Source organism: Mastigoproctus giganteus, chromosome 2, assembly GCF_048544385.1.
Source record: "Mastigoproctus giganteus isolate SK-2022 chromosome 2, ASM4854438v1, whole genome shotgun sequence".
Taxonomy (NCBI): Eukaryota; Metazoa; Arthropoda; class Arachnida; order Uropygi; family Thelyphonidae; genus Mastigoproctus; species Mastigoproctus giganteus.
In genome coordinates, this window is record NC_143576.1 from 53020255 (window position 1) to 53046991 (window position 26737).

The window sequence follows — 26737 nt, forward strand, 5'->3', positions numbered from 1 at the left end:
TGAATATCTCATGGACTATAACGTAAAAACAGCCGTTTTCTTGAAAAAGAAACGACACGCAACGAAAAGGTTATTAGAAAACTTCGACATTGAAAAAGAATCGTAAGCAAAAAAGGCTACTAAATTTTAAATGGAAAACCCACATTCAAACACTGGGCTAAGGAGTGCTGTGAAAGGTTGCCAGTTGAAGGTAAAGCTAGGAATGGGCAAGAATATCAACCGGAGGATATGGTACAACATATTTTAGCGAGAGGTGGCGTTTGTGGAATGGTTTATACAACGTCACTATTTCTAGAGAGAGATCTCATCAATGCTATTAACTCCTTGCCTAACAAATCTACGATCGGCCCCGACGGGTTCCATATATTGTGGAACCCGTCGGGTCCTATATTGTGGCCCCGACGGGTTCCACAGTATGCAGTGTTTATATTGTGGATGTGTTGGTACACATATTCCGAAACATCCTGAAAGATTGAGTTCCTCCCCGGAGATGGAATCACTACTTTGTAAGGCCGGTGCGGATAGAGTTCCTCCCCGAAAATGGAATCACTACTTACTTTGTAAGGCCGGTGCGAAAAAAGAACCCTAAAGACCCTTCAGACATTCGGCCCATATCAATCAGTTGTTCTCTGTTAAAACTCTTTGAAAAAGCCATCTTGTCTGCATTAAACCCAACAGTGCTTTGCGCACAGGCCTCTCTACCTCCATACCGTAGTACAAAGAAGATCCACTACAACTAATTCGTTGGAGCCCCTCTTCAGAGTGCAACAAGCTTTAAATGAAAAGACTAAAATTGATATCGTATTTCTTGACATAAAGGCAGCTTTTGATAAAGTATCATTACCCGCACTCGAAAATATATTAAAGTTTATTTCCGCATTGAATGCAAACTATTACAAATTATCAAAACTATTTTGAATCGTACCTAATTGTAAAACATCAAGAGTTTCGTGCAGAATATACCCTCACTTGGGGCATACCACAGGGATATGTTTTATCAGCGTTCTTGCTCTCTGCAACCTTGGAACCATTTATAGCGCAGAATCAGAATTTTATCTCTTACACAGACGATTTAAAATATTTTGTTGTGTCAAACGAAGGAGCCCTTATGACCGACGTCCATATCCACGCCAATACAAAAGCTTTATGAACTGCATTTATATTTAGTTAAAATAGGTTTATGGCTAAACTATGAGAAGTCAGCACAACTGACAATAACTAATAAGAAGATTAAGAATCAAACTGAGTTATCTATAAATAGAGCACAGGTTAAGAAAGTCGTAACTTGTGCCAGCGGGTGGGTGATTGTTGGAACAAACTTCCATCTGTCGTTGTAGAAGTTGACAGCTTAAATAAATTCAAGGCAAAACTAGACAAACATTTGGAGCGAATGGATGGGTGAAATGGGTAGTGTTTTTTTTTGTTTGTTTGATGCTGTATATTATTATTAATATTATTATTTTAGGGTTGCCCGTAATTAAATACATTAACCCGTATTTGTGTCTGTAAATTGCGTATGTTCTATGGTCGATTTGCCTGTTTTGCTGGACGAAAAAAACCCAGTTACTGGGGAGAATTTGATGCTGTATAAGCTTGCTTTCTTGCACCATAGGCCTAATGTAATGCTAAAGTCAGCTCATACACTGACCCAGGAGTGACGTGGGACGAGGGCCTCGCCGTTAAAAGGCATTTTCAGAACACCAGAATAAAAACTTTAGCTGCGATCTGGCCTGTAAGACAGGCAAGATAACTGGGATTTGAAACCAGCAACTAGTGACACAGTACATCCAAAGATCTGTTGTTCCCTATCCCTCTCTGCCTCAATTATTTGGTCCTCTGCCCTAATACCAATATTAAGAAGCTTTTCAGCCTGGAATACTGGGCGTTCCGGTGGTTGAATAGGATTGCCGGGAAGCCCTTTACCATATCTTAAGCCATACTATATGCAAACTTGTGTATTCAGATGGTCTCCTTACGTAATATCTCCACTATGGCACAACGTCTGACTGGGAGTTTTGGATGCTCCTCAAATCGAAAACCTGGTGATCAGGCCTCGCCCTGGTGCCAGGCTCGACTATTTCATAGTCCTCGTAGCTCCCTTCATAACACGGAGGGATTAAGGCGACTGTTTCCCGCTAATACTCTGGAGCTCTTTAGGGACTTCAAACCGACCCAAACAGATTCTGCCGTGACAAAATCTATAGGAAGCTCATTACAGCGGAAATGTATACCAAACTACAAATTTAATGAAGAAATATATTCAGGAATGAAGAGTTATCATAACAAGAGATTTTTAGCGCCTGTGAACTCTAATCTGTATAGAACACTAAATAGCATCTTCAAAATATTGTAAAAGGAGTGACGAATACCGTTCAACAGAATTACTATGAGACTCAATTCATTGTGCTAATGACTGTATCTATGTAATTTTTTTTTGTTATTTACTTTTGTATTTTCCGATATTTTATTCTATGTTAATAATTTGTTATTTTGGATGTAGCCACCATCTTAGATATTTTCAATACAGTGGTGTTTGATGACTAAGCTGATAATAATAATAATAATAATAATAATAATAATAATCATAATAATAATAATAATACAAGTATGAACCACAGGCAGTACTAGAGACCCCAACCCACAAGCTGTACTGGTACCTCGCTATAATAACGGATAGGATAATCCCGCACAACAGACCGGATCTAACCCTTGTGGATAAGAAGGAAAAGACTACCTATCTGATTGACATAGCGGTACCCAACACTGGCAACCGGCAGCAAACCAATGGGGAAAAAATCAGGAAGTACACGAACCTAAAACAGGAGTCAAAGAGATGTGGCATATGGAACAAGTAAAGACCATCCCGATCATCATATCAACTACAGGTATGGTGCCAAAGACCATAGCAGCAATAGGTCTCCCAGCGAACACCTACAAGGAACTCCAGAAAATCGCAATACTAAACACCTGTAGGATAGTCAGAGTTCCTCAACCAACAGTAACACCAGAAATAACAACAACAACAACCACCCTGTGTACGTGGTAGCAATATCCGTCACGAGGTGGAAACCCCAATCAGGGAGAAATAATATAAAAGCAATAATAATAATAAGGCGCAGTTGTGGGAAACCACCTCTGGCGTCCCGCAACCCAAACACTATGCCACTATGCTATGGCCCATGCCATAGCATAGTGGCATAGTGTTTGGGTTGTAATAGTTAATTTTCCCCCCGACGTCTAGGTTATCGTCAGTCTTCGAGGGAATCACAGTGGTTATAATCACCCTCCTCCCTATACCGGGTAGAAAATCTCTGGATGTGAATCCTGTGAATGATGCGAAGAACTGTTATGAGCTTTTTTCACTTAGAAGCTGAATTAGTAGATGTCAGACAAGGCCAGTAATTCGGTTTTTTTTGTCTAGCAAACAAGCAAATCGAACAAGAATACATACACATTATAAACATAGTCCACATGGGTAGAAGATGTAATTCTTTGAGATTCCTTAATATAGCAGTTTTTTTTTATTAGGCTATCTTCAGGAAACCTGGCTCAGGCTAATGTAGAAACATTCCTGCTGTCTTTCAGCACACCACACTCATAACGACTGTCGCAATCCAAAACAGGAAAGGCCACACTCTGGAATATCCTCCACCAGAAGTATCAGGAGAGATGGGATTCTTCTATTAAAGGAATAGTCACTGAGATATACGTATACACTGGTTCCAACCGGATTGCTTCCGCCACTTTATTACCATTTACAAGGAAGTCTTTACTATTCAGAGAGCACCAGCATGATGGCAGAGACCGTTAATCGAGTAATGTCTGTGCCATCATATCTCTCACAGGTATGACTATATCCTTAAGACTGTGAACTCCATTCCACAGTTTATTTTCTACCCCTAGGATGCCCCAGTGGTGGAATCGTAACGGGGATAACTTCCCAGGTTTAGTGAACCCGAGCTCGCTAGGGGTGAATGATGCTAATATTTTATTTTTTATTTTTTTTTATTTTTATTAATAACAAGATACACAACAGGTAACCATTAACAGTGTATCTGAGATCAGAACAATAAATATAATAACAATAATATGAAATCCAACAGGAAGATTGATATAGATTCAAACATTAAAATCATATGTACAAAAGAGGATTGCATTAAGTTAAGTTACCTGTAAAACAAGTAATAATTAATCAGTTAGAGAGTAGAAAAATAATAAAACACATAATACTAATAAACTACAATAATTAGATCAAATCTAGTCACTTTGCAGTTTAAGAGAAGAGGCAGACTTGTGGATGGAATTCATCAGTGATTGGAAGTTGTCAAAGAAGTCAATGAGAGAGTCATAAAGTCCGTGGTGGCAGAGTCAAGGCAAAACGGTGTAAGGTTCCTGACCTGTCTACAAAGAGCATTGGAGTTGATTTTGCTAAGGATATCAGATGCTTCATAAGTTCCAGTGATTACTTTGGCTAGAAGGGTGATGTCAACAGTAACTCTTCTGGTGCACAGAGGCCTCAGATGAAGTAATCACACAGCGATTCATAATACACTGAATGATAGAATAGAGGATTGCGGTACGTTAGGTAACGGACAAAAAAAGTTTTTGGACTGCTTCAATTTTGTTAGTTAAAGTCTTTGTGTGAGGATTCCAGATGGGTGAACTGGATTCAAGGATTGGCAGAACAATAGTTTTATTAATGATACCGCATATCTGTAGTTTTTGAACTTGTATGTGTTCGTTTGATGAATTCCAGTGTTTTGAATGCTTTGCTGGTGATTTTAAGGACATGAGCATCGAATTTAGCACTGCTGGAGAAGAGAATCCCCAAGTCATTAACTTGATCACACCTTTCGATGATCACAGAGTTAATACTGTACTCCGTATTTATTAGTTGTGGAGATCTGCCGGATGAGAAAGAGATTACTTTGCACCTCGAGTAGTTAGCAGACAAGCCATTCAGAGATAGCCACAGAGAGAATTTATTGAGAGCACATTGAAGCTGTTGAGAATCGGTAATCTCCTTCACTGCTGAGTAGATCTTAAGATCATCTGCATAGAGAGCAACTTGAACATTGGAGGTGTAGATGAAAGACGGAAGATCATTTACGAAAACAATGAAGAGAAGAGGACCTAAGGGGGAGCCTTGTGGTACTCCACTTAGTGGTATAAAACAGTCTGAGTTCACTTGATTGATGATAACGCTCAAGGGACGATGTGTAATATAGCTGCTTAGCCATGACAGCAAAAGCTCACGGATACCATACAGCTTAAGTTTTTCCAGAAGTTGTTGGTGCGGGACTTTATCAAATGCCTTAGATATGTCTGTGTAGACTGCATCAACTTGAATGTGGTTATCAAGAGCTTCAGAGGTGTATTGCCAGAAAGGAAGTAAATTTGTGACTACTGACTTGCCACTGCAGAAACCATGTTGATTCTGATCAACAAAAGGCCTGAAGAATTCGAAGAGATGTTTGTATACTGCTGTGTCGAAGAGTTTAGCCAAGCTGTTTTGCAAGGTTATGGGTCTGTAATCAGTTACATGATTTTTATCATCTTTTTTTTTTTTTTGAAAATAGGAACTATATTGACCTGCTTAAAGTGCTTAGGATACATCCCCAGCCTGAGAGACAAGTTGAAGATCCGCAGTATGAGGGGTTTTAAGGTAGTGACAGTCATTTTCCAAAATAAGCCTGGAATGTCATCTGGGCCTCTAGTATAGTCATTTCTCATGCTTTTTAATGCCGAATTTAAATCTTCATCAGTGATAAAGAGGTTAATGAGGATATCATTTTTAACAGGTGTGAAGTCAGGAAATGTGGCAGATCTCAATGTATCATTTGTTCGAATTCTGGAAAAATGTTTGGCAAACTCTTGAGCAATACTGAATTCGTCCGATAACAGAATTCCATCTGCGTTATGGAGTTGTAACTTTCTACTGGTTATATTCTTATGCTTCATGTAATTCCAGAATGGTTTGATATCTCTGTGAGTAAGCAGACTATCCTGAACTGACTCTGTATACATATTGTAAGAGTTTAATATGATCGTTTTCACTTCTTTGCGGAGTTAGCTGAATATTTCATAGTATTGACTGTCACCCGATTGCTTATACTTGTTTCTAGGGATTTAATGGAATTCTATGGAATTCTTTGGATTTAATTTTATGTATTAGTTCGCTATTATACCAGGTACAGCGTGCGGTCAGATGGGATTGAGGAACAATGTCAGATATAACTGAGTGGACACAGTTGATCAGGTTGCTGGTGAGCACATAATATGTGCTCACCAGCAACCTGATTACGGCGTGGAATCTTGCTGACCCGTGGTTTTCAAGGAATGGATCAGGACGAGTTCCCCCTGATGGAGGCAGCACTTATAGAGTACTTAAATAAAAAATTAAAAAAAATTGCTTTCACTTTGCTATCTCACCGAAGTATTCATACCCCTTTCTGTTCCTACTGATCTCTAGTTATCTAGAATTGGGATTTGCAGACGCTGGTAGATTCAGTCCACGAGTTGCCTCCTCCCCCAAACCTTCTGGGGTTGGAATCTTCTCTATCTTCTATAATGCTTTCCTTCGCACACATTTAGTGCACCAGCTTCCCTTCACTTGCTTTTGGGTCGTTCTGATGGCTGCCGCTAGTTGGGAGCAAACGAGAGCTGATGGAGGCAGCACTTATAGAGTACTTAAATAAAAAATTTTAAAATTAAAGAAGCCCGGAGTTTGTTTATAAAAAAATCATATTTATTTTTAAGCCAAAAATGCAAATATATATGTTACTTCCGCTGATTAAAAGGATTTTAATATGAATTGCATTATTTTCTTTTTCAAAAACAAATCTTCTTCACACTGTTCACGTGCATGAGTATGTCCTTCATAACGATTGTCGCGAACCAAACTTATGCCATGCACAAATTGATTGCAAATATTACTTTTGAACTATTACATTTCTTGAAAGGAATGATTTCTTTGCTTTCCTTATAATGCTATATTTAATAAATGCTACATTACAATTAAATATTGTAATGACTATACGCTATCTTTAAAATGTTTTATTGAATGCATGTATCGTGAAACTGTTGCAGTTATTTTCGAGGTATCTGTATGGCCAGATTTGTTCATTCCCCAAGAGAATACGATGATAACTTCGTTATTTTTTTTACCAGCAAGAATAAGTTTACGCAATGAAATAGCTTAGTGTAAGTAATGAATTTGACTAATGTGATATATTTGATATATATATCAAATATATTACATTATATTTAATTAATATAAAACATTTTGATCAGTATTTCTGTTTTTTTTTTTTTTTTAATTAGGTCGGTAGGCACACCATGTTGCCCATCAGATGGATGCCTCCAGAGAGTATACTCTATCGTAAGTTCACCATCGAATCCGATATTTGGAGTTATGGAGTTGTTTTGTGGGAGATTTTCACTTTCGGAAAACAACCATGGTATGAACTCTCCAACCACGAGGTGAGTATGGTTATTTCAGGAAATTAAATATACACTGAACGATTACTGAATTATGACCACCCCTATGAAAACTGAATGCGACCCGTTGACCACGTGAGGAACGAGAGTGGGAGTTAGTCGACCTACGTAGCATAGATAAAGTATGAGTGGTTCAGTAGGCAGTAAAATTCCAAGCGTGATGGGTAAAGGGAAGGATTCATCGTACTTTGATAAAGGACAGACTGTGGGTGCTCGACGAGCTGGTGCCTCGATTTCCCAAACGGCTGAACTGGTGGGCTGTTCGAGAGTCGCCGTAGTTAGAGTGTACCAGGACCGGCAACAAAATGGTCAAACAACGACCCGAGGAAAAAACTGCAAAGGTCAGCGAAAGGTTGACGTTAGAGGTGAGCGCCGGGTCCGACGACTCGTACAAGCGAACAGGCGCAGCACTGTTGAAAAGTTGACTACCCAATACAACATGGGCCAACCTGAAACAATATCTGGCATGATCATGCGTCGCACACTCGCACGTATGAGCTAAACCAGCAGACAACCAACCCCTACTGCATCCTCTCCTAACCATCGGCGTTCATCGGCATAAAGACTCGCCTGGTGCAAAGAGCATGAAAGTTGGAAGTTAGAAACTGGAGGAAATTGTGCTGGTCGGATGAGTCACATTATTTACTCCACACCGTGGATGGTCGTGTACGGATTTGGCGTAAAAAAACACGAAGCTCTTCATCTATCATGCACGGGATCAAAAATGCAGGCCAGTGGAGGCGGTTGTATGGTGTGGGGGTATGTTTCAGTGGCAAAAACTTGGACCCCTGTTGCATGTGGAACAACGTATCAGTGATCTCCGCTATCGACAACTACTTACTGACTGTGTACACCCCGCTATGTTACACTTTTTCCAGAATGGCGATGGTGTCTTCCAAGATGACAATGCGCCGAGCCATCGGGCACTTGTTGTCAGGAATGGTTTGAGGAACACAGTTCTGAATTCCAGCATATCGATTGGCCTTCGAACTACCCCAGATGTCAATCACACAGAGCACTTGTAGGACACTATGGAAAGGCATATCAGGCATCTGGATACACCAATCACCTCCATACCTGAATTGCTGACCGCATTACACACAGCTTGGTTGTTCATACCTCTCAAACGCTTCCGACATCTTGTTGAATCAATGCCACGTCGGATAGCTGCTGTACTGAGGCAAAAGGAGGACCTACGAAGTATTAAGTAGGTGGTCATAATTCAGTGATCACTCAGTGTATAGTCGACAACTCCTCAATTATTTCCAGTTTTATTCGTGATTTGCTGCTTTTAGAGTAAATGATCCTTGTTTAGGTGTATAATGACATCTATAAAGGAAGAATATTACGGTAATTATTAGGGACCATTACTTTTTTCGATAAAAAGTATGCATAAATTTTAACAATGGCTTTCTATTAACGCATTAATGAACGCTTTGTCTTCTCATTGAACGTATGCATCTTTATGATATTTAAATAAAATATCCTTGCCCATTGAGTCTCTCTCTAAGAATATATTTTCTGCGTACTTGGACGAACTATTATTGCCTTACTATTCTTGAGATGCCCAATAATTTATTTATATCTTCTTTCTGCTTCACTATCTACTAAAGGTAAAAGTCATCAGTCCAGCGTTTCCTGTTTTCCCCCTAAAGTTCTCTAATTGTGGCGTTTACTTCGCTATTATATCTTTTCTCCTTTATTATTTCAGCAATGCTCCTTATTATCAGTTAACTTTTCACATCTTTCCATCCTCTTTGATCTTCTTCCTAGTGGTTTCATCTTTCTTCGACCGCAGCACATAATTCATCATTTTAAAGGAAGAGAAAGACGTCTCCATAGCGGAGTTTTGTTCGCAAACGTCTCATTAATGAATGTAATGTAGTTTACACGAAACTCAATGCCCACAATGGGGCTCATTAGCAGAAGTAAGCATGACGTATATCTGAAACAGTGCACGAAGTACTAAAAGTGCATGAGAGAGAGAGAGAGAGAGAGAGCTTCAGTTATGGCATATTCTGAATTATTATAGCCTAAACAGGCTATAACTCTCACTTCCTAACAAAATTTTCAGTAACAGTGAAACATGTACAAAGAGTGGTCGTGAAGGTCAAACTGAAAAGTTTTATGACATTAAAGACATAAAGAATATCGATTGCCATTTTAAGGAATCCGACAATTTGCTAATATACAGATCCTTATAAAAATCGAGCATAAAAGGTTGTTCCAGATCATGGGAGGGATTTTTGTGGGTCTTTTTCCCAACGTGACTGAGTTAGTCTGTATCAGGCGCGGGCAGAAATGGTTTTTCCTCTTGGTGTATGGGTTTTTCATACACCAAGGAGAAAAGCGACCAGAGAACCCAGTCAGCTTGCACATTTTAGAAAGGTCTAAAGGCTGGTTGAAACCCACACTCAACGAGATCTTTAAACTGAAACAAGAGGTGGAAAAATTCGGTCCTGGTGACAGATAGGGTAGCATACTCTAGAGCTAGGGCACACTTCAATCGCCTTATATCAAAGGCAATTAAACAACATATGGACGCTACACTCGCAAAAGGAATTCTGCCCCATTCTCAGTACTGTAATGACTTTCCACACCAGATTGTTCCTGAAGTGTGGATGAACTTTATCATGAGGTTTGACGGAAATGGCCTAGATCCTGATGCAGTGCTTCGTGGCGCTGATGACGGAGTGCAAAGGGACATGCTCGTTATGATAGCAATCACAAATAGTCAACTTACTATTGTAATCAACAACATGCCGGCAACAAACGCTATGGGGGCCGACAAAATCCCTCAGTTCATGATTAAGTGTTTGAGCCAATTCATTATCAGTCCACTACTCTCAATAGTCAATTTGCGTGGAACGTCTACACTGTAAGACCGCTACCAAAGATTAATATCCCCACCACAGCCAAGCACTTAAGACCAATCGCTCAGTCCTCATGCCTCCTCAAACTATTAGAGAAGGCAATGCTCGCAACACTTACTTGTCACATTCCACCTCAGAAACCTTCTCAGATACATTATGCACTGCCTGACAGATCAACGATCAGTAACCTCCAAATGACAACCATCATTGCATTTAAAGAAAGTTCTGAAGTAATGATAACCTAATTTGATTTGGAAGCGGCGTTTGACAGTGTCAGAATTTCGGCACTCCTAAAATATTCCCAGTCCTTCTATAATAATGAAGGCGAACTGTTCAAGTTCCTGACGTTGCTACTAACCATCAGGACCATTACGCTAACTGTGGGTGGCGGGACCTATCAAAAAAACAGCTAGGAGACTTCCCCAAATCAAAGTGCAGGAGACCACAATCAAACTAACAACTGAGCTGAAACACCTTGGCATCATGTTGGACATGCACCTATCCTTCACTCCTCACATTAGCTACCTACGCAACAAAATCAGGAAGTACACCTCCCTTATTGCCAGAGTTACTCACAAAGACTGGGGCCTAAGAAAGAAAACCCTCGCCCTCTACCACAAAGCTGTCTTCCTACCAATCATCTGCACCTACTGTATGCGACTGGAGTATGGTACCACAAAGCAACTGCTGCAACTAACAGACGAAGGCTCGACACAATACAGCGCCACATTCTGCTCACCATCTCCATAGCATGCTATACAGTCAGCACCCATGCACTTTAAGTTCTCATGGGTGTCCTCCCCCTGGACTTGGAAATAGTTCGCTGTGGTCTCCTCCACCACCTTTCCATGGGCAAAACTGTCACCTGCCAAGGTTTTACAACGGATCAGAGAAATGATATCAAAGTAGAGAAGAAGAAGAAAAGGTTTACGCTACACCTACAGCAAACCTGGCAAACAGGCTGGAAAAACTCTCAGAAGGGTACAATTACTCGGAAATTCATACCTCAGGTACTCGCCGTCTATCCAAAATACGAACACTGGCTATCACCAGGATTACTAACCACCTATCTGTTCACCGGCCACGGTGCCATCCGACAAAAACTGACTATCTTTGGACTCAGTAACACCCGATAGGCGCTGACAAACTAGCATTGGAACCAGTTGCACTCTCCATACAACTGTTCCTCTAACAGAAAATGACCATTAACCAGAATGGGACATTCTTCGAAGAATGCTTGCAGCTCTGGACAATGCCTACAACCCAGATTGGACCCGAAACCCTAAAACCATCAAAGAAAACCAAACTTAACCCAATCAAGAACCTGGCTAGGATACTCTCCGAAAAGAAAGACGGAATCCCTTGAAAAGACAACAACTCGGAATGAACCCTGAACTCCTAAAAAGGAAAACTTTACTGAACTTGACCCAACTACTGGATTCCTACAGCAGACCCTGACTCAGATATCAGTTCTGCTGCACATGCATTATTGGAGATCCATCATAGCGACCATCTGGGAATGACCTGTGGAAAGGGATCAGACTGACCTTCTGGACAGGACATTGTCCTACCTTTGGCCAGGCCATGCTACTGATGTCACCGGACTTAAAGGAAACGCATCGAATTCGACCAACTACAACCTTGTTACCTATGCGCTATTTGGCGATCAGTACCCTCTCCCTTGCTGGGTACCTTTATTCCTCTTTCCTGGCAGAGGGAGGAGCCAGACTCCTGCCCCCTCCCTCTTGCCGCTCTCTTTTCTTTCTTTCTGGTGGAGCATGGGCCTGCCCCACTGTCACTAACTGGAAGCATCTTCTGTATTGCACCCATTCTTCTGACTTTCCTCCCCCCCAGCTTTCAGTCTCCCCCCACTCTGCCTATACACTAGCGTATGCCCTACACGTCAAAATTTAACCGTGCAAATTGAACCTCGCCCATTGACTTTCGGCCTCCAACCTAGCGGACTTTTTTTTTTTTTTTTTTTTTTTTAAGGTCATCGCCACTGAAATCTCAGGAAATTAGGTGGCAGGATCTGCCAAAGTATATATACACTACTGGGTTCCTGGTCTGCCTCCACGGGGCGTAAGTGGGGCAACGTTGGGCCCCAACAGGGGTTCAGCGGCTAAACGACCAGAAGACCAAAGGTACACGACACTAAACGATCCAAGACCCATACACTTTTAAATCTCTGGCATTTACTGTAACACACCACAACGTAAACAACGCAGAGATGGAGCAACTCCTGGTGCCGCTTGATCCTAAATATACTTACACACCTCTTTGCCACTGCGGACAGACAGAAACATGGGAGCATTTTATGCACCACTGTGAATTATAAGAAGACCTACGATGTCACCTAATCACTGAAACACAATACGTATTACAAAACCAGGAGCATCATATACTAGAGGAGTATAGCTACAAGGCGCTAACTAAATCGACTGCTGGCAACGCAGTCGAGCAAGTCACCACTGAGAGACATCATCCCGCAATACCAATGACAAGACAAACAGCAGATAAACTGCTGCAGAGCCTTACTGGCGATCTGAGCCGGCTCCCTTGCTGAGCTCACTGTAATCCCCTACCTGGTGACCGGGGAGGGGCAACGGCCTTACTGTCTCTCCCCTCGCCACCCCCTCTTTTCCTGCTGATGGGCATGGGCATGCCCCACTGACATTTGCCTGGGTTGTCTTCTCTATTTATCCTAGTTCTTCCTACCTTTCCCCCCAAGTCTTTAGTCTTCCCCCCTCTCTATTTGCACGCCAGCGCACGACCTACAACAAAAATTTAACTTCTCTAAATTATTTTCGCCAACTCCTCAGCCATTAAATCTCCAGTGCACCCCCATCTAACCAGGAAAATACAATATGTATGTATTTATCATACCAATGGGCACGCTATATACATTTTTATTTATTATTTTTTTATTATCTTTTTTATACGTCCTAGCCATTGAAATCTCAGTAAATTAGATGGCAGGACCTGCCAGAGTACTTATTTAAAAATCCTAGTGAACCTGATCTGCTTCCACGGGGCGAAAGTGGGGAAACGCCGGGCCTCAGCTGAGGTCTGGCGGCTAAATGGCCAGAAGAAAAACGGTACACGACACACACACCTCAATATCCATACACGTTTAAACCTCTGGCCTTTACAGTGAACTGTATCACCATACAATGTAAACTACGCGGAGATGGGGGAAACCCCTGGTGCCGTCTGACCATAAATACACTTTACAATACATGGGTACTGCAAGGGGGTGTTTTATCAGGCTTCTTATTTACTGCCATCATTGCCCCTCTGGTAAACAATAGGACCGACATGATATCATATGCGGAATTTAAAGATGTTACCCACAATAAAACCTTCGGATAACGTGCAAGATACAGAATATTTTTCGTACGTTGGCATTCGAGGTGAGCGGACGCGCTTAGACAGGGCTCCTCAGTTAAGTGGTTTACTTTTGGATAGTGCTTTTAAATATTTGATTTATTTAGATATTGTTGGATTATTTTGTTATAGGTTTTCCTGTAACTGTTTGATTCTAATAATATTATAGATATAATTTTTTAAAGTTACTTTTATTGATATTTATTTAATTTTATAATGGTAGTTACGAGATCTGCCTTAAACACGTCACAGGGTATTGTGACTCACACGGAAATAGCAGATGGCGATTTACGGGTGAGTCATGATTTAATCTGTTGTGGAACCTGTGGAATGTTTTCCAAGGTCAACCTGGTGACTAATCCTACCTCAACTGGGGATTCTTTTCTTTTTGATCGATGTAAGGAGTGCACCGATCTTAAATTACAATTTGGTGCACTGATGGAACAATTTGAGTCCCTGAAAAAACGAGTGCTTGCCCTCGAAAATAATGCATCTGGGAGCTCGTCAGGGACTCAAAACTCCAGCAATCTACCAAGTGATGCACACCCGATTCGAACCTCAAAACAGAAAAACCAAGTGCAAACTACTCTGGTTAAGAAGGACATTGTTTTATTAGGAGACTCCATTGTCAGGGAAACGGGGAATATTTTTTGTAATAAAGATAGGTGGAGCAGAACCAGGGTATGTCTGCCGGGAGCAACTATTGATGATGTCACCAACAGACTGTCAGATTTTAAAGGGGGTAAAGAAAATATTATTATTCATGTTCACAGCCGGACACAATCATCCCCCTAGCGTTTTCCGCTAGGGGGATGATTGTGTCCGGCTGTCTGTATGATATGCTCCGTAAACTTTTCTTGTTTTGTGTGTTTTTTATTTAAAGTATTAAGTTCCTATTAGTGCCGCCACATAAGGATAGGCCCTTGGACTGCCAGGTGCAAGTACTGTATTATTTGAACGGACAACAGATAAGTATTAAATGAATTTCTGCATGTTCATTCCGCTACTCCATACAAGCGCTTTCAGCCATTATCTTGTAGTTCAACTTATACATGTGTCCAACAGACACTTGACCTTGACCAGGCATTAGAGTTTTGCCTAGCCGCTCTGTTCTTCCCTCCCTACTTAGTCCCCTGCTCCCTGTGGATTTCACTGCAGGGCAACTAAGGCGACCGGCTGGTCACAGTGCCTTTTGCTTGCTAAACCACAACTGTGGTGATATTAAATTATCTAGTAAAACTACAGTAACTGAATTCAATATGACAAATACTACCTCCTGTCAAAATTCTAACGTCTGCACCATCTGTGGGACCAGCTCTGACCCCATTGTCCAATGTATTGAGTGCAAACAATTAATATGCAATGACTGTACACATTCTGACCTGAAAAAAATTAAATAAAAGTCGGCGAAAATCATTCTGTTGTGATAGATGTCGACTCAGAAATTCTCAGAAAAGCCCTATAACTGTTGCAACGCCAAACAGCACGGAACCTGAGTCACTTTCCTCCTCTTCGGCTAACAAAGTTGAAATGCCGTACTCTAGTACATTTGAGACAAATATCATGCCAATAACTAGAAATACCGACTCTGAATCGTACATGGATGAAGCCTCTAATCCTTCTTTGTTGTCGCATCAAATCTCAGATGCATCAACTCAAACATCTGTGCTGTCAGAAGATCTCAGCGCTAACTCCTTCCCTACGTAAACTCTGAATCCAACCTTTGGTATTCTGCAATCAACTGAATTCCAGGAACTACTCTTTAACACTATGCAGAAAATCCTCATTCAAACTCATCTAATCAGTGCACCTCATACTGCAAACTCTGAAATTCTCCTGGATTCTAATACACTCAATGAAGGAAACAGCGAGCTATACACGGAGATTTGTGGTATAAAAACAATATTAGCTAATCAGCAGGCTGAAATTTCTGACATTAACGCCCAAATTAAAAATCTCACATCAGTTATGTCTTGCCACTTAAGGGAAGCTAGGAAGAATTCTGAACCTACTCTCGACACCAATGGGCTCAAAGTGAATACGAATTCTTCATTAACTGACGATGCCCTCAGTACTGAGACCAGATCTTCACCTTCCACCGGCCTCAATAGTTCTACTGCTGCAAATATTAACTTGCCCAAGCCTGCTAACATTCATGATTCAAGTCATTCAACTGAGCAATTTATTGCCAAACAGACTCTGTTAGATGATTCTTCTGATGTAAATAGAACCACTCCTCCCACCTACTCTCCTCTGCGGAACAGTTCTGTCTGTACTTCTATTTCACAAGCTCAGAGTCACCAAGCGGAATCCTCTTCAACATCAGTTAAGGCAACATATGCAAAAATAACTGCTGCCACATCTAATGAGGTCTGCAAACCTGTCTGTAGATCTGCCGCCACAGTGAGTAAACCTGTTTCTAATTGCCAGTCTCAAATATCGCACCAAAGATCAAAACAGAACAAACCGTCAGAAAATATTAAAGCATCTATATCTCAAGGTACTTTCTCCAAGCTTCCAGCCATAACTCATCAAACACAGAATGTAACTACTGCAGAAAAATCTCAGTTACTCAAACACAAGTATAATATCAGAATTATTCCCACAAAAGACCGAATTTTTCTTTCTAGACTTGGACCCTCCACTAAATCTGAAGATCTTATCAACCTAATTAAAGAAGAATATGGTTTCGGAGTAGATGTCCGTTCTCTGAAGACACGATGTCCCGCCTACTCATCTTTTATAATAACATGCCTTCCATCACAAACAGAAAAAGTGTTGAATCTAAGATCCCTTTTATCAGGGGCTCTAGTAAAACGCTTCACGGACAGACCATCAAGGGAGTCCAAAATCTCCTCTCCACCGGCATAGCAATCAGATACCCTGCTATCTACACATACTACGTTCTCCTCTCGTCATAGAATCCCCAGATCCCAACTGTTCAGTATTTACCTTCAGAATTGCAGGAGTATAATTAGCAACCTAAACCACTTCAGAGCAATCCAAGGCTCACATATTTACGACATTTACCTGCTCACTGAAACCTGGCTCTCCATAAATATTGATGATCAGGAGATTATAGATGGACAATATACAATCCATAGAAAGGACAGAGGATCTCGTGGAGGCGGAGTAGCTATTATACATTCTAACCATATACTCTGTGAAACTGCATCAAATTTCACAAATATTGAATCAGTATACTGCCTTCTTCATCTTGGCAAGTTAAAGGTTTTAATAGTATTGCTTTATTTTCCACCTCCCTTAACTAATATAGACCTCCAGTACTTAGAAAGCTCGCTGGAATCAATCTTCCCACTAATTCAATCTGCCGACATAGCAATGGTTTTGGGTGACTTTAACTGTCAAATGGCCAATTTAGAATCTTCTTCTCCATCACTGCAGACTAGGGCTCTCTTTAATATGCTTCACAGCTATGGTCTGGAACAAATTTGCAACTTTCCAACCAGAGAAAATGCCTACCTCGACCTAATATTTTCCTCTACTCATATAGATGTTCACACCGACAACCCCATATTTCACTCGGATCATTCACCAATTACTTTTGACATCACAGTGACTTCTCATAACTTCAAATGCAGCTCCCGTACTCCTCGATTCAATTTCAGAAAGGCTGACTGGCCTCTGCTCAACCTAGCTCTAAGAAACGTAGACAAGCAGCTCGCTGACGCTATGGATGACATCGATGTGCTCACCAACAACCTGATTAACTGTGTCCATTCAGTTATATCTGACATTGTTCCTCAATCCCATCTTACCGCACGCTCTACCTACCCGCATTGGTATAATAGTGAACTAATACGTAAAATTAAATCCAAAGAATTCTACAGAAACAAATATAAGCAAACAGGTGACAGTCAATACTATGAAATATTCAGCCAACTCCGCAAAGAAGTGAAAACTCTCATATTAAACTCCTACAACATGTATACAGAGTCAGTTCAGGATAGTCTGCTTACTCACAGAGATATCAAACCATTCTGGAATTTCATGAAGCATAAGAACATAACCAGTAGAAAGTTACAACTCCGAAACGCAGATGGAATTCTCTTATCTGACGAATTCAGTATTGCTCAAGAGTTTGCCAAACACTTTTCTAGAATTCAAACAAATGATACATTGAGACCTGCCTCATTTCCTGACTTCACACCTGTTAAAGATGATATCCTCATTAATCTCTTTATCACTGATGAAGATTTAAACTCGGCATTAAAAAGCATGAAAAATGACTATACTAGAGGCCCAGATGACATTCCAGGCCTATTTTGGAAAAGGACTGTCACTACATTGAAACCCCTCATACTGCGGATCTTCAACCTGTCTCTCAGGCTGGGGAAGTATCCTAATCACTTTAAGCAGGTCAATATAGTTCCTATTTTCAAAAAAGGTGATAAAAATGACGTATGCGATTACAGACCCATAACCTTGCAAAACAGCCTGGCTAAACTCTTCGACACAGCAGTGCACAAACATCTCTTCGAATTCTTCAAGCCTTTTATCGATCAGAATCAACATGGTTTCTGCAGTGGCAAGTCAGTAGTCACAAATTTACTTCCTTTCTGGCAATACACCTCTGAAGCTCTTGATAACCACCTACAAGTTGATGCAGTCTACACAGACATATCCAAGGCATTTGATAAAGTCCCGCACGAACAACTTCTGGAAAAACTTAAGCTATATGGCATCCGTGACCCTTTGCTCTCATGGCTACGCAGCTATATTACGCATCGTTCCTTGAGCGTTATCATCGATCAAGTGAACTCAGACTGTTTTATACCACTAAGCGGAGTACCACAAGGCTCTGCCTTAGGTCCTCTTCTCTTCATTGTTTTCGTAAATGATCTTCCTTCTTTCATCTACACCTCCAATGTTCAAGTTGCTCTCTATGCAGATGATCTTAAGATCTACTCAGCAGTGAAGGAGACTACCGATTCTCAACAACTTCAATGTGCTCTCAATAAATTCTCTCTGTGGCTATCTCTGAATGGCTTGTCTGCTAACCCCTCGAAGTGCAAAGTTATCTCTTTCTCATCTTGCAGATCTCCACAACTAATGAATACGGAGTATAGTATTAACTCTGTGATCATCGAAAGGTGTGACCAAGTTAACGACTTAGGGATTCTCTTTTCCAGCAGTGCTAAATTCGATGCCCATGTCCTTAAAATCACCAGCAAAGCATTCAAAACACTGGGATTCATCAAACGGAACACATACAAGTTCAAAAACTACAGATATGCGGTTATCCTTTATAAAACTATTGTACTGCCAATCCTTGAATTCAGTTCACCCATCTGGAATCCTCACACAAAGACTTTAACTAACAAAATCGAAGCAGTCCAAAAAAACTTTATCCGTTACCTTACGTACCGCAATCCTCTATTCTATCACTCAGTGTATTATGAATCGCTGTGTCATTACTTTCATCTAAGGCCTCTGTGCACTAGAAGAGTTACTGCTGACATCGCCCTCCTAGCCAAAGTAATCACTGGAATTTATGAAGCATCTGATATCCTGAGTAAAATAAACTTCAATGCTCCCTGTAGACAAGTCAGGAACCTTACACCGTTTCGCCTTGACTCTGCCAACACGGACTTAATGAAGTTCAGTCCACTGAACAGAATCAGCAAATCAGCAAATGACTCTCGCATTGACTTCTTTGACAACTCCCAATCACTGATGAACTCCATCCACAAGTTTGCCTCTTCACTTAAACTGCAAAGTGACTAGCTCACATCTAATTATTGTAGCTTATTATTTGTTATATTATTTTTCTATTCTCTAACGGATTAATTATTACTTGTTTTACCGGTAACTTAACTTAATACAATCCTCTTTTGTACATATGCTTTATTGTTTGAATTTGTATCAATGTTTATCGTCCTGTAGGATTTCACATTATTGTTATTATGTTTATTGATCTGATCTCAGATACACTGTTAATGGTTACCTGTTGTGTATCTTTTTATTAATAAAATAAAATAAAATAAAATAAATAAAATGTGGGGACAAACGATATTAAACGTACACGATCTGACGATTTTTTGGAAAAATACAGGACCATGCTGAGGAAATGTCGCGAGCTAGGCCATAATGTCTATGTGTCTGCAATTCTGCCCAGACACGATAGGAGGGATTATATGTTAAGAGCCTTGTGGATTAACTCAAGACTTGAAGGAATCTGCAAGGCTTTAGGGGGTAAAGTTCTATCAGCATGGCCCACACTTGTAGGTAGAAGGAATTTTGTTTTGTAGAGACGGGATACACTTAAACAAAGGTGGTGCAAAGGTTTTTGCCAGTATTATTGAGGATACCTTAAAGGCTCAGGGAAACTGCTAGTTAGGGGGGACGTGGGTAATACTGACACGCGTTTATCTGATAATATTGGTCAATGTAACTCTTGCACATACCTTAAGAGTTCTTATCTGTTACCCCAACTGGACGTATTATCTAGATGTTCTGGGGCCAAAAACGTTTCACGTGAGCGGGTAGCTAATATCAGGGAGGAGAGCCTAAAATATTTCAAGGGCTGTGTTAGGGTTGTTAAATATACAAGATCAGTAAATCTTAATTGTTTATACAGTAACGTTAGAAGTGTCGTCAATAAAATGAGCGAATTCGAACTGCTGGTTAAAACAAGTAACGCGGACATAATAGGGCTTACAGAGACGTGGTGCCACCCGGAAATTGGGGATGATGAGTTTCAGTACGGCTTGTATAATGTATTTAGGAAGGACAGAGTAGATAGAAGGGGTGGTGGGGTAATGCTTCTTATCAGAAGTAGCCTGAGTGCGACGATAGCTTTCCCGGATTCAGACATTTCACATGCTAGTATAGAGTCTGTATGGTGTGAGATAGTTGGAAACAAAGGTATAATGCGAGTAGGAGTAATCTACAGACCAGGTGATTGTGAAGATTATGACAAAAGCCTCTACATGCAAATGGAATGGGCAAGTAAGCGTCAATGCCTTATTATGGGTGATTTCAATTTGCCTCTAATTGATTGGAGTAAATGGGAAGGAAACTCGACATGGGGAATAAAATTTTTAAATCAACTAGATGACTGTTATTTGTATCAACATGTCAGGGAAAGTACTAGAGAAAAGAATATCCTAGACCTCATCATCACACATGAATCAGAGGACGTAACAGGGCTGACAGTAGAGGAACCAGTAGCAGGAAGTGATCACGGAGTTTTACAGTGGATGATGACGAGAGAGGTAGCAGAAGTAAAAGGCAAAGGAATGGGTTTTAATTTCAGAAAAGGAAATTACGATGCCTTAAGGTACTACATGGCCTCTATTAACTGGGTAGATATCGCGCAGAGAATGAATACAATTGAACTGTGGTACGCTTTTAAAACATTAATCACACATGCCTTGAATGCGTATATACCATTAAAAAAATACTCCACGAGAAGGGTTCCAAGTTGGATGAATAGTGAAGTTGCCACATTACTTGAGCAGAAAAAGGTGGCATGGAAAAGTTACAGAGCAATAAAAAGTACTGAAGCCTATAACAGCTACAAGGTGATGTGTAATAGAGCCACAGAAAAGGTTCGACAGGCAAAGGCAGTTTATGAGAAATCACTAGCAAACAGAGCAAAGAGGGGGGATAAAGAATTCTTCACATATATAAATGTCAAGAAGAGCAGGACAAACCAGATCGGACCTTTACGTAAGGGAAAGGGGATAGTAATAAATACACCAGCTGCCGTTGCAGATGAACTCAACAGTTATTTTGCATCGATATTTACAAATGAAAAGCCTTTTGTGGCAATGGGAAATTGTGGGAGCGAAGTTAAAAAATATGTAATTAATGATATTGAAATTTCGCAAGATTATTTAATGAAAAAACTTTCGAGCCTACAGACCAGTAAGGCTCCTGCAGTTGATGGAATATACCCTATAATCTTAAGAGAGGCGGCAAGCGAGTGCATTGAATCATTGAGGCTAATTATGCGAGCATCACTAGACTCTGAGGAGATTCCCTTGGATTGGAAAAGTGCAAATGTATCTCCCATACATAAGGGTGGCTCTAAAAGTGAAGTGGGAAATTATCGACCTGTCAGTCTGACTTCAGTAGTAGGGAAAATCATGGAGGCAATGATCAAGGGTGGAATTCAGGATCATTTGGATCGACTTGAAATTCTCAAGGATACTCAGCATGGTTTTGTAAAGGGAAAATCATGTTTAACAAATCTGGTTCGCTATTTCGAAAGGGTCACTCTCGAGCTGGATTTAGGGAATAATTTCGACATTGCTTATTTAGATTTCAGCAAAGCTTTTGAATCAGTCCCACATGAGCGGTTGCTTTATAAGCTGGAACAGGTTGGAATCACTGGGAAAATCCTTAGATGGATAGAAGGATGGCTTCAGGGCAGGAGGCAGAGGGTTGTGATAAATGGCTATTCCTCAGATTGGGTTGATGTAAGAAGTGGGGTTCCCCAAGGATCAGTATTAGGGCCACTGTTGTTTTTAATTTTCATAAACGACATTGATGAAGGGATAGAGGGCGTGATGTCTAAATTTGCAGATGATGTTAAAATTGGTAGAGTAGTTAATGATCACTGTCAAGCTGAGCTTCTTCAGAGAGACCTAGATAGACTTCAGGAATGGTCAGAAAAATGGCAGCTGTGCTTTAATCCAACAAAGTGTAAGGTATTACGCCTGGGAAACAGTAATCCCAAAATAACGTATTCACTTGGTGGAGTTCAACTAAACCCAGTACTGGAGGAAAGGGATTTGGGTGTTACGATACGGTCAGACATGAAATTCTCTGAGCATTGTAAACAGGTTGCAAGGAAGGCCCATGGTGTCCTATCGATGATCTATCGAACTTTTGCAAGTAGAGATAGGGACGTGATAATCCCATTATATAAGGCTTATGTTAGACCACACTTGGAATACTGTGTTCAAGTATGGAGACCGCACCTAAAGAAAGACATCGAGCTTCTTGAAAGGGTGCAAAGAAGGGTAACTCGCCTGGTGAGATCGGCAAAAGGGCGTCCTTATGAAGAAAGACTTCGAATATGTGGGTTGCAGAGTTTGGAAACTAGACACCTTAGAGGAGATTTGATTGAGGTGTTTAAGGCTCTGAGAGGCATCAGTAAAATGAATGAGGACGAAATTTTCAAGATTATAAATGATGCTAGAACTAGGGGACATAAATTCAAGTTACGGGGGGAAATGTTTAGATTGGACTGCAGGAAGTTTTATTTTAGCCAGCGAGTTATAAATTATTGGAATAAGTTGCCTTCATGGGTGGTAGAGGCCGACAGTTTGGGGAAATTCAAAGGTCATCTGGATAGTACTTTCGGGTAGGGAAGCGCATAGGATGATAGGATTCATTTCCTTTTTATTTATTTTTTATTTTATTATTATTTTTTTTTATTTATTAATTATTATTATTTAGTTATTTACTTATTTTTTGCTTTTATCATTGTTTTGTTCGGATTTTTTTTTTTTTTTTTTTTGGCTAGTGCAGCATAAGCCATAGGCTTTCTTGCACCATACGGCCCTTACTAATACTAATACTAATACTAATACTAATATGCAATAACAGCAGCCTTACACAATTAGGAAACTACCTCAAATTCTTTGGTCGGTAGATTAATCCAGACAAGTCCGCTTGCATGGTCTCTTCATTGAAGACCGATCCGACAGTCATTCACCCTACGCATGACGGAAAAATCATGCATAGGGTGAATGACCTCGACTCTTCGACGCCAAATTACACTTCAACTACCAAATCGAACATCTGCGCCTTCAAATGAGCCGAAATCGCTGGATGGCGAAGCAGCATCTTCTGTGCATCATAAACCTGGCACTACCAAGAGATACAGCCAGACCGTCATCTTCCAACGCATCCTGTAAGGAACAGAAATTTGGGGTTCTGCGACCAAAACTACGCTAAAGTCATTATATGCAGCTGAGGTTTGGTTACTTAAATGGGTCATATGGAAGTCTCAGTTACCTCCACAGCAGCGAACTGCAGCGATGGCTGTAGTTTGCTGTTCGATCTGTGACTCTATTCTGTGAACCACGAATTCTTGTAATCTAGATGTATGGAGGAGTGGTTCACATGGTATCTGTTCCTGGATTGGAATTTATTGATTCAATTTTGATATTTTGTTATAATCATTGTTATTGTTATTATTAATAATTATCAGTGTTATCATTTTGTTATTATCTTCTTACTATATCTTATTATATTTATCCATGTGAGACTCCTGGCACCACCGTGATGGGTACATTGTATCGTACCTTTACGTACAATAAAGATTACGTGTGTGCGCAATATGGCGCTGATGTGCCTAAAACTATATAACTAACAAAGAAACAAACAAGCAAGCAAGTCGTCTTTGGAAAACAATCCTCTTTTTCCACGAGTTTTCGAGGCCATCCAGACCGTCTTTCGTTGGGGTATCAATCAACTAGAGTGAATTTTAGAAGGTTCAGAAGAGTCGCTGTTACATGCACAGAAATGTTTCTGACAGCATAAAACCACTCTGCTACGCTGAAAGTCAGTTAGATTTTTTTTTTTTTTTTTTTTTTTTTTGATTTGGTAGTTGTTGGCGCATCGGCTTCTATGGCCATATTGCACCTCCCAAGGTTTTTGCAGTACTTTGATCCAAGCCCGAGGCGGGAATCGAACCCGCGACCTTTGGGTTGCCGGGCAGGTACTTTACCCACTCGGCTAGCCCGGTCGGCAAGTCAGTTAGTTCCGATTCACAACATTTAATTCTAACATACTGCTGCTGCACACAGCAGACCCGCTAGACTTATATTGATACAGTGCAGAATATTCGGGGAGTGAGAGAATACCTTTGGTCGTACAATGCAGTAAAGTATCTTTGTCATAGTTTATTAGCTAACGTGAAGACCATCTTTAAAGGTTATTACTAGTTCTAAATTCTTGTCTAAACCAACTGCATTACGAAATTAATGTGTGCGTTACGATTATATTAAAAATTACAATTAATTGCACTGTAAGTAGATTCATTGTATATAGCCTGTAATTTGTCTGCAATTCTCTTTAATTTACTGGCATTTACTTTGCATTTTGTGACTTTTTCAGAAATGACCCTTTCATTCAAAACTGTTTTTTTTTTTTTAATGTCATTCAGGTAATCCAGCAAGTGACCAGCGGAAAGCTTCTGTCCAAGCCAGCAATGTGTCCAGATGATGTCTACCAGCTCATGTTGTCCTGCTGGGAAAACAGACCTCAAGATCGTCTTTTGATGCATATCATACATAAGCAGTTAAATCAGTTAGTTTATAAGGAACCGGAATACTTAGACATCCTCGAATAGAAGTAGCCAATTATTTACATTTGTGACTCGTCATCAGCTACTGTGATATAAGGAGAATTTTCTCTTTCAGAGGTATCGCTCTCGCTGAAAGCTGATACTTTGTTAAGGAATGGAAGTTCACTCTTTTCCAGTGCATTACTCCAAGTAGAGGACTGCCCCTTAACATTCACCGCTTACTTACCTTTCCCAAACAATTATGTAAAAATCACAGATAGGGACAATAAGGTTTGAACTTTTTTGTTCGATACTGTGTGCTTTCTTATGATGAACAGATTTTATTTTACTGAAGAAGAAAATTGTATAGGAAAGTTTAATAAACTATAGAGAAAATCTATGTTTATCCTTCTTTGTTAATTGTTTGTAAAGTATTTCGAAAATAATTTACTTCCAAGAAAAGTCTCTCTCTCTCTCTCTCTCATTGCGTATACTTATACACTGTTTTATACAACGGTTAAGACTGCGTATTCTAAACAAAAAATTAAAAAAAAAAAAAAAAATAGTGGCAACATTATGTATTTGACTACCAGGTTAGGTGCACCCACGAAGGGCAGGCTATAACGTACATCTCCTAACCCCATCGCCAAAAATAATTTCTGATGCGCCACTTGAGTAAAGTTTTTGTTAGAGGAGAAAACACGTTGGAGAGTTAATACAATATTAGACTTGGCTAAATCAGCAGTTCGGCACATTTTGATAAAAAGACCAATCTCTCTGTTTTCTTGGCTACGTATTATATTAAAAACACACTTGTGCCAACAATAAAAAAACAATGTTCTAAACTCTTAAAACTTGTGGTGTCTAAACTATTAAAAACACTGCTCAATGTTTATCCTATATCATACACGAACTGATTATTTCACTTGTGGAAGCAGCTCCACCCACTCAAGTTAAGGTACAGGTAGAGTGCACCTCCAAGAATGCGCTGATACAATTGCACTTTCTCACATGTTGTCTGTTAGTTGCAAAGTGGCCTTAAGTTATGTGCTGTTAGTATGAACTGTTTCGTGAGTTGCTTATTGGCAGATATGAAGGCTGTGCAACGAATTGTTACACGCCGTTGTGTTCAACTCGGTATTAGTGTGGCAGAGATTGCGAACGAAATGTTCGATTTACAGAGACAAGCATATGAAGAAAATTGCAATTTTAAAGTGGCACACACGCATTAAGGAAGATGTGTTACCACAACAACCACTTTCACAGACATCAAAAAATGGCTTCCAGAGTGCTTCTGCGAGTGGGTTCATCGATGCCTAAAGTGAATGGCACGATATTCTAGAAGGAGACTGTTTCGAAAAGAGAGCAACGCCAGACATCAATGAAGAAGACTAAAATGAAGATACGTCCATTTCGCGAAGTAGATGATCAACGTCCTTTATCTATCTAAGTGAAAGAAACAGACACACATGCCAAACATTACAAATTAAAAAATAATAAGTAGGAATTAATTATTATACAGGGTGGAGCAAACATATTCAATTCTATTCAGTACACAATTTTGGTATATAATTGCCTACTTTATTTTTAATTTTATTTTCAGGTAGCATACGTAGACGGTGATGGCTGGGAATATGAAAGTTGATAAACGCAACTAGTGGGTACTAGAGCAGTACTGGAAGATCGAGAATGCGGAATTTCGGACGAAGTG

The 26737-nt window shown here is 40.2% G+C and overlaps 1 protein-coding gene across 2 annotated transcripts in view; it reads left to right on the forward strand.

The window, feature by feature from the left end:
- LOC150089303 (high affinity nerve growth factor receptor-like) overlaps positions 1-25338 on the forward strand; it is a 306611-nt gene extending 281273 nt beyond the window's left edge. For both annotated transcript variants that reach the window (XM_090368482.1, XM_090368483.1), the window contains 2 exons: positions 7324-7482; positions 24907-25338. In XM_090368482.1, coding sequence (XP_090224608.1) covers positions 7324-7482; positions 24907-25092 — 345 coding nt within the window. In that variant the 3' untranslated portion in view covers positions 25093-25338. The remainder of the gene's footprint in view (positions 1-7323; positions 7483-24906) is intronic.
- Positions 25339-26737: the final 1399 nt, after the last annotated feature.